This window comes from Eptatretus burgeri, chromosome 4 (genome assembly GCF_056783735.1).
Source record: "Eptatretus burgeri isolate ZD-2024b chromosome 4, Ebu_testis_v1, whole genome shotgun sequence".
In the NCBI taxonomy this organism is placed as follows: Eukaryota; Metazoa; Chordata; class Myxini; order Myxiniformes; family Myxinidae; genus Eptatretus; species Eptatretus burgeri.
Window position 1 is genome coordinate 75445626 of NC_140964.1, and position 12500 is coordinate 75458125.

The following is a 12500-nucleotide window of genomic DNA, read 5'->3' on the forward strand; positions in this document are numbered from 1 at the left end:
CACAAAACATACTACTCGATTATGGCAGTGTGTAAGTAACATACTCACACAAGGGATAAACACAGAATTGTTGTATTAAGTAAAAAAGATATAAAAAGTCATAGCCCCCATTGTTTTTGTAATTTTTAGATCCTCGTGGAGGATCTCCAAGTCTTACTCACGTTGTTGTTCTTCATTTTCTTCTTGTGGACTTTTTTGTCCACAAGACAAAATTCAAGAAATTCAATTCAAGAAAACAGCCTACAGTTTTCATTGGAACTTCCTGAAACTTGGCATATATATGTAAAAAATACCCCTGCACAGACAGTAACCATCTCCGATTTTGAAAATTCCTCCGAGAAAAAAAAAGTTATGATGTCAAAATATCTCCGCTAATGGAAATCGCCTAAAAAATTATCTCCGAAACCAGGCAAGCTTTTTGAATTCTGTTTGCGGGAATCGAACAGGGCATTAGCAGAGATGAATTACCGCACATATGATACATCACTATGACGTCATATCAATTTTATGACGTCATTCCTATTTTTTGACATTTTTTGTTTCACAACCCAGAGTTTTCATCATATATTTGTGAAACTTGCCATGTATATGCAGAAAGCCCACGCGCAGGCAGTAACCATCTCCGATTTTGGAAATTCTTCCTAGAAAAAAAGTTGACGTCATAATATCGCCGCTAATGGAAATCACCTCTAACTTTATTTCCGAAAATAGGCAAGCTGTTTGAATTTTGTTTGCGGGAATCAAACCGGGCATTAGCACAGATAATTTGTCGCAAACCTGATACATCACAATGACGTCATATTCGTTTTTATGACGTCATCATTAAGAGGACGAGGATCTTAGCTCATTTGAGCTTGTTCGGAATGGAGTTAAAGGGATAGCCTATATTTAAGTACAACTAAAATGGCCACCAGTCGACCAGTCGGCCATCTTTGATCAAATCAAAAAGCAAAGTGGCATGCATGTGTATGTCAACATGTACTATGCTTCTGCCAAGTTTGAACAAATCAGACCAAAAATGTCTGATAAATGGTTGGGGATACATTTAAGTGTCCTTTCATCAATGATCTCTCCGACTCTCTGGAAAATCCTCGTTATCTCATTGCTGAAGACTCCACACTCTGCCGTACCATCTGTCATCCATCAGACCGGCAAGCAGCAGCTTCTTTCCTCTCTGCAGGTCAGGATAAAATCACAAACTGGTCCAACATGTGGAACATGTCTTTCAATCCTGACAAATCTCACACTCTCACGATGTCTCTCCGAAAGGACCATTTGGAACCCCCCCTCCCCCATCTACTTTCTCAACAATCCACTCAAAGAAGTCCTTTCATTCAAGCTTCTGGTTCCCACCCTCTGCCATGATCTTTCCTTGGAAAGCCACATTTCCAACCTGGCCTCTAAAGCCAGTCGCTGACTCGAAATCCTCCGTGGTGCAAAGTCCTTCCTCGGCCCACCTGAGCTCCTGACCACATACAAAGCTTTTGTCTGCAGCCTGACGGAGTACTGCTCTCGCCTTTGGGCTGGAGCTCCTGCCTCTCACCTTTCTCAGCTTCAGGCTGCGGAAACCAAGGCATTTAGGATCATTTGTATCTCCCACGGTGGGAAGGCTGAGTCTTTGGGCCTCTCACTCTCTCACCGCAGGCAGGTCGGTGGTCTTTCTGTCTTCTAACATCTCTTCTCTGGTCTCGCCCCCCCCCGCCCCCTGCTCTACCTGCGATATGTCCCCCTCCCATATTCCACAGGGAGCTGAAGGTCCACCAACAACCCCCTTCTGGTAAAACTACCAAAATCACGAATCACTGCTCACTTTCACTCATTTATTCTTCTTTTTCCCCACCTTTGGAATAAACTCCCACACTCTCTTCAATCCCATTCTTCCCTCCAGGCCTTCAAAACAGCCATTCATCACCACCACCACCTCTTTTCTTCCCCCATCAAAAACCTCGATCTTTTCTACCCCCCAAAGTTTTACACCCCAAACCCACCTCCTTCAATTTCCATGCTTTCCTTCCTGAAAGTCCTTGTAATGTCCATCTTGTATACCCCGTGTTCCCCGCCCCATCCCTCTCCCTTCCACAGATCTCCTAATGTCTCTGTTCCCCACTGTTTTGTCCTTCACTCTCCCACCCCTCTTGTCTCATGCCCCCTTGCTGTGTGTTGCGTGTTAGCTCTCATGCGTGTCTTGACAATGTATACAAAAAAAGAAAAAAAGTATGCCTGGTGTTGGCTTCATGGCTCGAGTGGTTGGTATCTCCGAGTGGTTGGTATCTGGAGTGGTTGGGATCCTCGAGTCCCGAGTTCAAACCTCACTTTGCTGTTGAATTAACAACAGGTAGGGTTGACTCAGCCTGTCATCCTTCCGAAGTCGGCAAAAATGAGTACCAGCTTGCTGGTATCCTATGTCGGAGTGGTGACCTGTCCAGGATTGTGCCCAATATCCAAGGAGACTGCTGAGGCAGCACCAACGCTCTGCACAGAATATGATCCAAATGGATGGATGGATGGATACATTGAAGGAACAACATTGCCACCAGTCCACCATCTTGCATCTGATCTCGAAAGAAATTGATGTGTATATGTAAGTCGTCATTCTTAATGCGTGCCAAGTTTGAGTAACATCGGTAAATGCTTGTCTGAAAAATAGTTGAGGATGTATTGAACGTCAGGTATTTTTACAACTAAAATGGCCACCAATTGGCCACATTGGATCTGCTCTCAAAAAAAATGACATGCATATGTAAGCCGTCATTCATTATCCATGTGCCAAGCTTGAATACCGTCAGTAAATGCATGTCCGAGGAATGGTTGAGGACGTGTTCAGAGTGCACCAAGGTTTTTTTTTTTTTTACAACTAAAATGGCCGCCAGTCTGCCATCTTGGACCTGATGTCAAAGAAAAATAACGTGCATATGTATACCATCATGTGTTGTCTTTGTGCCAAGTACGAATAAAATTTGTCCATGCATGGCCAACATATGGTTGCGGACACATGCATGCACGCACGCACGGACACAAAAATCGAGGCCAAATCCATAAGCCCCCGTTTCAGACCAAGTCCAACAAGGGATAAGAAACCCATGTAAAGCAATATTTTTAAAGCAGGTGCAGGTGTAAACACTATAATAATTATATTTGTGTTGTTGACAATAAATCATGACAACCTCAACATATGATCCTCACAATACATATTACTCGATCGCTTCCGGAGAAAAAACGTAGGTAGGTTCTTAGCATAAGACCCGATAGAGACCTGAAGACCAGTTATCTGATTTTAATTTTTCAATGTTTTTTTTGAATCCAAACATAGCCCTTGACCTTCCACTGGATGAAAGAAGGGGCCATGCAAAGTTTGGTGACATGGGTTCCTGCAAGGTGCGAATGTATAAATGAACAAACACACAAAAACAAACTTTCTTCTTTATTTCCACTTCGACCCTTACATTCACAGGAGATACATTGCTGGAAAATGCCACCAATGTCAGGGCATTGTTTCAATAGAAAAGGGGGATAGATTCCTCGTGGTTCATGATTCATAAGGTAAATGTTTAAATTTTACAAATGCAAAAGCACATGATTACAGTTTCATTAAAAACACTCGCAAACAAAAAAACAACAGCAGGTACTGTTTCCAAATTTTATTTACGATACGACATAACTTGTGATGATGATGATGATGATGATGATGATGATGATGATGATGATGATGATCATGATGATGAAGATGAGTTCGAATCCAGTGAACTCCACTGAAGAGGACGTAGGTCAGGGTGCTAATGAGTCATGTACCAAAGGGGATGCAGGTGAAGGCGCTGAAGGGCATGCAGGCGAGGGTTAAAGTTAGGATTAGCATGTCAAGGCAGTGGGACGAGAAGAAGGAATGAGACCCAAGACATGCTGCACATAGATTGCCATGCAAGAGTTCTGGGGAGATGGAAGAGGGATGGGTAGTGTGATCATTGTTTGTTTGGGTGATGGTGGGGGGAGTGGTGGTGGGGAATGGTTTATGTGCACATAGAGGTGCTTTATGTGCAGTTTGTGGGAGAGGGTTATAGAATTGTGTTATGAGTGTGTTGCTTAGATGATTATTTCTGCTTACGAAAACCACAAATTGTGAAGCATGTCACATTCTCAACCGCGAATATGCGGGATCAGCGAATGTCGAATCCGCGAATGTTGGGGTTCCACGGTATGTATATATATATATATATATATATATATAAATATATATATATATATATATATATATATATATATATATATATATATATATATATAAATATATATATTTTTTTTTTGTTGTGAATTCGCGCCCGCCGGCGTGCGATCAGCCACGTAACTCGAATAGCGACACGTCGCCCACCGGACGGACAATTCAGTCGTGACCCTCCGGGAACTATTGCCCGGAGCCAGTCACGGGTGGGAGTTTAACCTCACCACGATCGTGCCAATTGCCCACCTGCGCAGGATAGGGCTGCTCGCCAAATTCGACCTGCCTAAGTACCTGCGCGAGTGGTCGACGGAGTGATCGTACCATGCCACAGGCCGACTCCGGACACGAACTCTTAAGCGGTTTGTTCTGTATTACAGGGATAACGGAGCGGAGTTATCGTCGGCCTTGACGGTTCCGATTAATTACCGGGTGTTTTAAACCCACTACGAATCTCTTACGCGATGCAGGATGGAGAGTCAATAAAAAGGAAGGAGACGAAGCAGAGCGGGAACAGTTCAACAAGCAAGCATTTTATTTACACACACAGACACAAAGCAAGCACATATCCACAGCCAAACAATTATGCAACAAAAGCAAATGCAGAGTTAAAACCGAATAAGACCGACACACGGCAACACTTACGCAGTTCTACTTTATGGACGGCGCCACCACAAGCATTTATACAAAAAGCAAAGGAAAAAGAAAAGAAGTTGCGACTTCCCTTTTCGTGGCCGGTGAGTCCCTCTCCCACGACCGTCAGCGTGGTCGCGCCTGGCCCCGACCTCTCTCACAGCCGGCGAACCGTCAACGGCACTCCTTGTCCGGACGCGCAGGTCCACCTCACAACCGGCGCTGCCACGTCTCCCGTCCGTGCCTTCGTTGACAGGCCGCTCGCCAAGCCGCGAGCGCAGGACTTCTTCCCCCGACAAGACAAGCAGACCGGAAGCCTCGAAGAAGCAAACTCTCGAACCAACTTGACCAACCGAAAACCAACTCAACTCACCAAGGTCCGTGCTGCCCGCCTTTTGTAGCGCGGGGCTCCGCCCTTCGCTCCGCCCCATTTTCAGCCCCACCTCCCTTAGAGCTTCTTGGAGAAGCCTCTCGAAGGGGGGCGTGCCCTCTCGCTCTCCCTCCACCCCACCCCGTGTGGGGGCTGGGGGAGTCAGTTTTTGGCTCAGGGCCAGAGAATTATTCCCCCAAAAAGAGGTCCCCACCTTTTCTCACCTTTGACCCCTGGATCGGATCGCACTTCCACCACACCGAGCACGGAGAATTTAAACGGAAGAAATAGGCGGGAAAAGCCCCCGAGCATCGTTGTTGGTTTTTATTTGTTCCTCCGCGGAGATCGTAACCGCACGGGGCCTATTGAATGGCGAGTGGTGAAGATGTGGTAGCGTAGATGGTGGAGGTGGCGTAGTTGTAGTGTGGTTGGCGCTGTGGTGGGGTTGGCGTGGTTGTTGAGATGCTGTTTGTTTGAAATAAAAGATAGAACAGAAAAATGGCTAATTCAAAGCGTCGCAGCCCGGATGGATCACATAAATTCCCTCTTTTCAACGGGTTTGGGCTAACTACACATGTACTTACAGAGATATCTCACCTGAGGACTCTTTATGATGTAATGCGAATTTCCACAACCGGAACACTACCCCTTCCCCTTTTTACAGACTCGTCCCGAGTCGTCAAATTTTCGTGTGCCATCATGTGTAGTTCTCCCCGAGTACGTTTTACCTACGGATCCCTGAGTGCGACATTCATGTTATTCATGTCCCCAAAATAAATAACCTATGGGCTGAGTAACTAACTAAACAAACCCACTCATACGGACGACTAAAATAAAATTGCCCGCGCTAAGACCGACATGCCGGGGGCGCACTCATATTTACAGTACATCTTAACCTTAACTTCCAAATTTTACACTAAACCATGGCCCAGGATCAATGAACACTGCAGGCAGAAGGCAAAGAGTCAACCGGCGCACGGGCCGCCACTGGAGGCCCATGTTGTAGCTGCCAACAGGACAGTTCTTGCAACTTCCACGATGATCCTGGCGCACATGGCAATGAACAAGGGGCGGGGGAAAATCAAAACAGAACGGGGCTGGTAAACGTGGGCAGTAGGCATGGCATGGCAAAGGTGGTCAGGCAAAGCATGACAAGGCTGCTATAGCAAACACAGCCGGCAGATGAACTGGCCGGCACAGGCCTTGAAGCAAAAACAGCCGGCAGTGAAGCTGACCAGCACAGGCCTTGAAGCAAAAACAGCCAGCCGCAGAAGTTGGCCGGCCTCTTGCTGTGCAGTGCAGGTCGGTGGAGGGAGTGCGGTGGTGCTGGCCACTCAGAAGGCGGGCTCGGACCTACCAAACAGTCTCCCTCCCAACCTATCGCCTTTGCCTGTCTCTGTCCATACCCACCCCCTTAATTTGTCAAAACACAATTTAGCCCCAACTTATATATTTTTTTGTTGTTTTTATTTTTATCTTCACTTCCCCACGAGAAATCGTCCTCGAACCCCCTTTACAGTCATTGTTCGGCGAACCTATCGTCTCCTAGCCTACTCCCAACCCCTACGTTCCCTTCCTGGAGGGGAATAAGGGAGAGCTAGCGTCCTGTGCCAAGGCCCAACTCAAGCCTCAGGATGGCCTCCCCGGATTTCAGCGATCTAACCCAAAGTGGGTCCAGCAGCCCACAACGTGAGCGAAGGGATGGATGGTGCGGAGGGGTACACTTCCAAATCTACCCTATCCATTTACCTTTAAACTACCCCGGGGCTTTCAACAAGCATTTCTCGCTTAATCTATTGGTTCCAACAACCCAGATTCTCATCGCCTGTGTTGGTGGCCTCGCAAATTTCGGGCCTCGCCCCCCAATTTTCTCTCCGTTCCCTCACACGGTCTCATGGCTGGGACGCGTGGTTCCCTTGGCAGGAACTACCCTGTGCCGATTCTCCCGCTATGGCACCCCCGGGCACTACACTGCCTCCGAGCCTACCAGCTCCCTAAACACCGGGGAGTGCCCTCCCTGGCGACTCCCCTGAAACGCTCACGTGGCAGGCTGGCGCCCCGGGCCCCTTCCCTGGGTGCCCATGCCCAATGCACTGCCCACGCAGCCAATGGCGCCCCGGGCCCCTGCATCATGCGGGTGCACCCATGCCCACTACGCTATCCTGGCCCCCCATGGGCCCTTGGCCTACCGCGGCCGACTAGCCTGGTGCCCGGGGTACCCACTCAGCGATACTCACCTTTCGCAGCCATGCTCCCAGCCCATCAACAGGGCTCCTGCACCCCTCCAAATAGGTATCCAGCCTACACTCACACCACCAGCAAAACGACCTCCATGTTGTCAATTTAACTAACCCACTAACTCACTTTATACTGACCCCGGGGTGCCTTGGGCGGGACTCACTCCTCCCCCCAATCACTCATCGCACCATGCATTCCACATTCGCTCCATACACACAGACCCGCTGGCCTCACTCACTCATCATGCACTCACCTCACAACTTTTCAACACACACATCGCTGATCTCTGCCATCCTGCTCACTACATCCCCAAACTAACTCGTGCTCCCACGTCATCCATTACACTACAGCACGTTCTTTTTAACACTACGGAGCTAAGCTACGTCCCCTCTACACACTCAAAGTCGTCACTGTTCTCAAATCTCTAAAAATCATTTCCCAACCTAAATCTCACTAAAATCCCTCTACCTCATCCATTCCACGGACTCCATGAGGACTTACCCCTGCCCCATGAAGCCGGTCTAACTAACACTAACCCTTCCCCCTAACTAGTGGTATCCTGTGCCCAGGCAGGGGGGTCTTCCACCCCATGCCCGGGAATCCTGTTCACCCGAAAGCGAGGCTTGCTTTTTTCTTTTAAATTGTGCAGCACCAGCGCGGCAACTCACAACCTGTGCACCAGCGTGGCAATTCACAGCCGCGCACCTGTGGCATGACGTCATGGCAGCTGTTCGCGTCCTTCGTCCCTCTAGGACGGCACCATCCGGCAGGGATTCACGCTCCTGCCGGATTCCAACCCGACATGCTGCCATGACGCCACTCTGCGCATAAAAAAAACACAAGCCCCGCGTCTCGAGGGGTTCCCCACGCGAACACATGTGCTCTGCCTGTTGGAGCTTAACACAAGCTTACGTGGAGAACCCGTCCGGTCCAAATCCGTAATCCTGCCTAACCTTTGTCCGTCCGCGGGATTGGCAACATCCACCGCTGGCGTTTCCGGACCGGGCTTCACTCCCGCAAGCGCACACTTGGCGGCCTCGTGCGTTGCACAGCACGGACCTCGCGCTCGCTGGGCAAACCCGGCGCGGTCCCCAAAACAGCTACGGCCACTACCCGGCCCTTGTCCTTTTGTCGCCGTCATAGTCGCCCTTTAACACACGCACTCCCACGTGCCATGACGCTCACATACCTCTCCTTGACACTCGGACATGCGGTTGCATGTTCCTGCATACCGATCGTCATCTCTCTTTCATACCAATTTCTCACACACGTGGTCTCTGTTACACACACCTTTTCACTCACGATCGCCATTTCACCCACGCTATGTGTGCGTTTCAGCACGCATTTCGAAACACTCGAAACCACACACACCGGGACACTCACGCTGGGAATTCGCGCCACAACAAGGGGTTCTGGAGTCTCCAAACCCCCCAATCTCCATGTGCACCCATCAACAGCACTCGCCCCCTCTACCTCGCAAAGCTTGACCGGACCCACCTGGTCGAGATCCGCTTTAAGGGAGCATAGCGTCTCCCTCCATTCCCGAAGGAGGCTATCTGGCTGCTTGCACCGGGTCACGACACATTCCCCGAGCTCCCCCTCATCATCCTCCACTAACTCCATGTGTGTGTGTGCTAGTCTTTCACACCGTCTTTATCGTGTAGTCTCTCCTCTACTTTTTCTATCTCCCTTGTCTCTGTTATTCCTTCCAACTCCTGCGTCTCCATCACCTCTACATCCTTTAATCACTCCGTTATTTCTTTCAACTCCTGCGTCTCCATCTCCGTCACCTCTACCTCCTTCAATTTTTCCGTTATTTCCTTTAATTCCCGCGTCTCCGTCGTCACCTCTTCCTCCTGTAATTTCTCCATTATTTCTTTCAACTCCTGCGTCTCCGTCTCCGTCACCTCTACCTCCTTCAATTTCTCCGTTATTTCCTTTAATTCCCGCATCTCCGTCATCACCTCTACCTCCTTTAATTTCTCCGTTATTTCTTTCAACTCTTGCGTCGTCCCCTCGTGTCCGAGTTTTTTAGTTTCCCCGATAATTGTCGTGGCGGCAACGCTCGTCATCAACTGTGCGAGTTCATACACTTCTTGTCCAATCATCATTATTTTCTCCGTCAATTCTTCCTCATCCGTTATCGTGGTCCGAACCGCCGCCACACTCCCCCTCGACTCAGTATTTCCTTCAGGTAGCGTCCTGGTCCCGTTTGCAAACTCTCGGAGGATTTTTATATCCTCCGCTATTGTTCCCAGATCCCAATCCTTTCGCCTCATCGCAAGGTCCATGACGGCCATTAGTTGCTGCATTGTCACATGCCCTGGCCGCATCCACTGACCACGTTCAGTGGTGCAATTGTAATAATAAAAATAACCCGCTGCATGGCATAGCCACTTTTCCCATCCCTGGGGTAAAGATGCGTCTTCCTCACGGGTGTCCTGGACCATGGTGTGTACATTATAACACATATTCATTTCTACCCCCAGCTCCCGCTCGCATTGAGACTCCATCATATTTCTCGGAAGGGATTAATTTGGTACACTCGTAATTTGGAGGGAATCAGGGGTCGCTCCACTCACCCCTGAACCGATTCCCGTGAATTTAGCTTGGAGACGGGAGAGTTTGTATCCCACTCCTGACACCAGTGTTGCGAATTCGCGCCCGCCGGCGTGCGATCGGCCACGTAACTAGAATCGCGACACGTCGCCCACCGAATGGACAATTCAGTCGTGACCCTCCGGGAACTATCGCCCGGAGCCAGTCACGGGTGGGGGTTTAACCTCACCACGATCGTGGCAATTGCCCACCCGCGCAGGATAGGGTTGCTCACCAAATCCGACCGACCTAAGTGCCTGCGCGAGTGGTCGACCGGGCGATCGTACCACGCCACAGGCCGACTCCGGACACGAACCACTTAAGCGGTTCGTTCTGTATTACAGGGATAACCGAGCGGAGTTATCGTCGGCCTTGACGGTTCCGATTAATAACCGGGCGTTTTAAACCCACTACGAATCTCTTACGCGATGCAGGATGGAGAGTCAATAAAAAGGAAAGAGACGAAGCAGAGCCGGAACAGTTCAACAAGCAAGCATTTTATTTACACACAAAGACATAAAGCAAGCAACGAATCCACAGCCATACAATTATGCAACAAAAGCAAATGCAGAGTTAAAACCGAATAAGACCGACAGACGGCAACACTTAGGCAGTTCTACTTTACGGACGGCACCACCACAAGCATTTACACAAAAAGCAAAGGAAAAAGAAAAGAAGTTGCGACTTCCCTTTTCGTGGCCAGGGAGTCCCTCTCCCACGACCGTCAGCATGGTCACGCCTAGCCCCGACCTCTCTCGCGGCCGGCGAACCCTCTCCTGCACTCCTCGTCTGGACGCGTAGGTCCACCTCACAACCGGCACTGCCGCTTCTCCCGTCCGTGCCTTCGTTGACAGGCCGCTCGCCAAGCCGCGAGCGCAGGACCTCTTCCCCCGACAAGACAAGCAGACCAGAAGCCTCGAAGAACCAAAATCTCGAACCAACTCGACCAACCGAAGACCAACTCAACTCACCAAGGTCCGTGATGTCCGCCTTTTGTAGCGCGGGGCTCTGCCCTTCGCTCCGCCCCGTTTTCGGCCCCGCCTGCCTTCGAGCTCCTTGGAGAAGCCTCTCGAAGGGGGGCGTGCCCTCTCGCTCTCCCTCCACCCCCCCCCCCCCGTGCGGGGGCCGGGGGAGTCAGTTTTTGGCTCAGGGCCAGAGAATTATTCCCCCAAAAAGAGGCCCCCACCTTTTCTCACCTTTGACCCCCGGCTCGGATCGCATTTCCACCACACCGAGCGTGGAGAATTTATACGGGAGAAACAGGTGGGAAAAGCCCTCGAGCATCGTTGTTGGTTTTTGTTTGTTCCTCCGTGGAGATCGTAACCGCACGGGGCCTATTGAATTGCGAGTGGCGAAGATGTGGTAGCGTAGATGGTGGAGGTGGTGTGGTTGTAGTGTGGTTGGCGCTGTGGTGGGGATGGCGTGGTTGTTGAGATGCTGTTGTTTGAAATAAAAGATAGAACAGAAAAATGGCTAACTCAAAGCGTCGCAGCCCGGATGGATCACATAAATTCCCTCTATACAACGGGTTTGGGCTAACTACACATGTACTTACACAGATCTCTCACCTGAGGGCCCTTTATGGTGTAATGCGAATTTCCACAACCGTAACAATATGTATAATGTGTATATATATATATATATATATATATATATATATATATATATATATATATATATATATATATATATATATATACACATATATATATATATATATATATATATATATATATATATATATATATATATATATATACACATATACATATATATTGTTACGGATGTGGAAATTCACAGAACACCATTCAGGTTCCCCGAAGATCAGTTATGGCGATAAGTGTGTGTCCAGGTCATATTTCCCCACTGATGTAAAACGGGCTGTGAATCTTGAGGTTGTGTTATTCTTTTCAATGTTTATTTTAAACAATCATCTCCTCACCACCTTCTCCACAACCGCCAACATCTCCTCGCCATCATCTCTACAAAACAAAAGAACAACTCAACAACTCCCACCACAATATTGTGGGACGAAAACAGGATTGACGGTTGGGGCGGATCCCTCAGAACGGGTAAACAAAAGTGACGGTTACAAAAAGTATGCTCCGAAGAAAAACAACTCCATCACTCCTAGGATTTTTCCCGGTGCACCGGGAAGGGAGGGGCGAAGGCCCCGGGGCGATAAAAATCCGCGTTCGCTGGCCGGGGAGTGGAGTTGAGTGGGTGAGTCCAAACGGTGGTTGTTGATCGGAGGAGTGGAGTTCGTTCGTCGTTGGAGCCAGCCAAGTCACCAAGTTGTTGGTCGGTGGAGGCAGTCAAGTTGCAGCCGGAGAGAAGTCACCAGCCGGAGAGAAGTCGCCAGCCGGAGAGAAGTAGCCAGCCGGAGAGAAGTAGCCAGCCGGAGAGAAGTCACCAGCGAGCTACGTGATGGTCCGAGCGATTGGGCCCCGA

General features: G+C 49.2%; 1 protein-coding gene across 6 annotated transcripts in view; it reads right to left on the reverse strand.

The window, feature by feature from the left end:
- LOC147028385 (transcription factor AP-2-alpha-like) overlaps window positions 1-12500 on the reverse strand; it is a 167440-nt gene that overhangs the window by 34514 nt on the left and 120426 nt on the right. Inside the window, exon 8 of one of the 6 annotated variants that reach the window (XM_085878711.1) lies at window positions 3690-3924. The exons of the other annotated variants lie outside the window; for them this stretch is intronic. Coding sequence (XP_085734837.1) covers window positions 3855-3924 — 70 coding nt within the window. The 3' untranslated portion in view covers window positions 3690-3854. Of the gene's footprint in view, window positions 1-3689; window positions 3925-12500 lie in introns of those variants that run through there. 6 annotated transcript variants of the gene reach the window in all.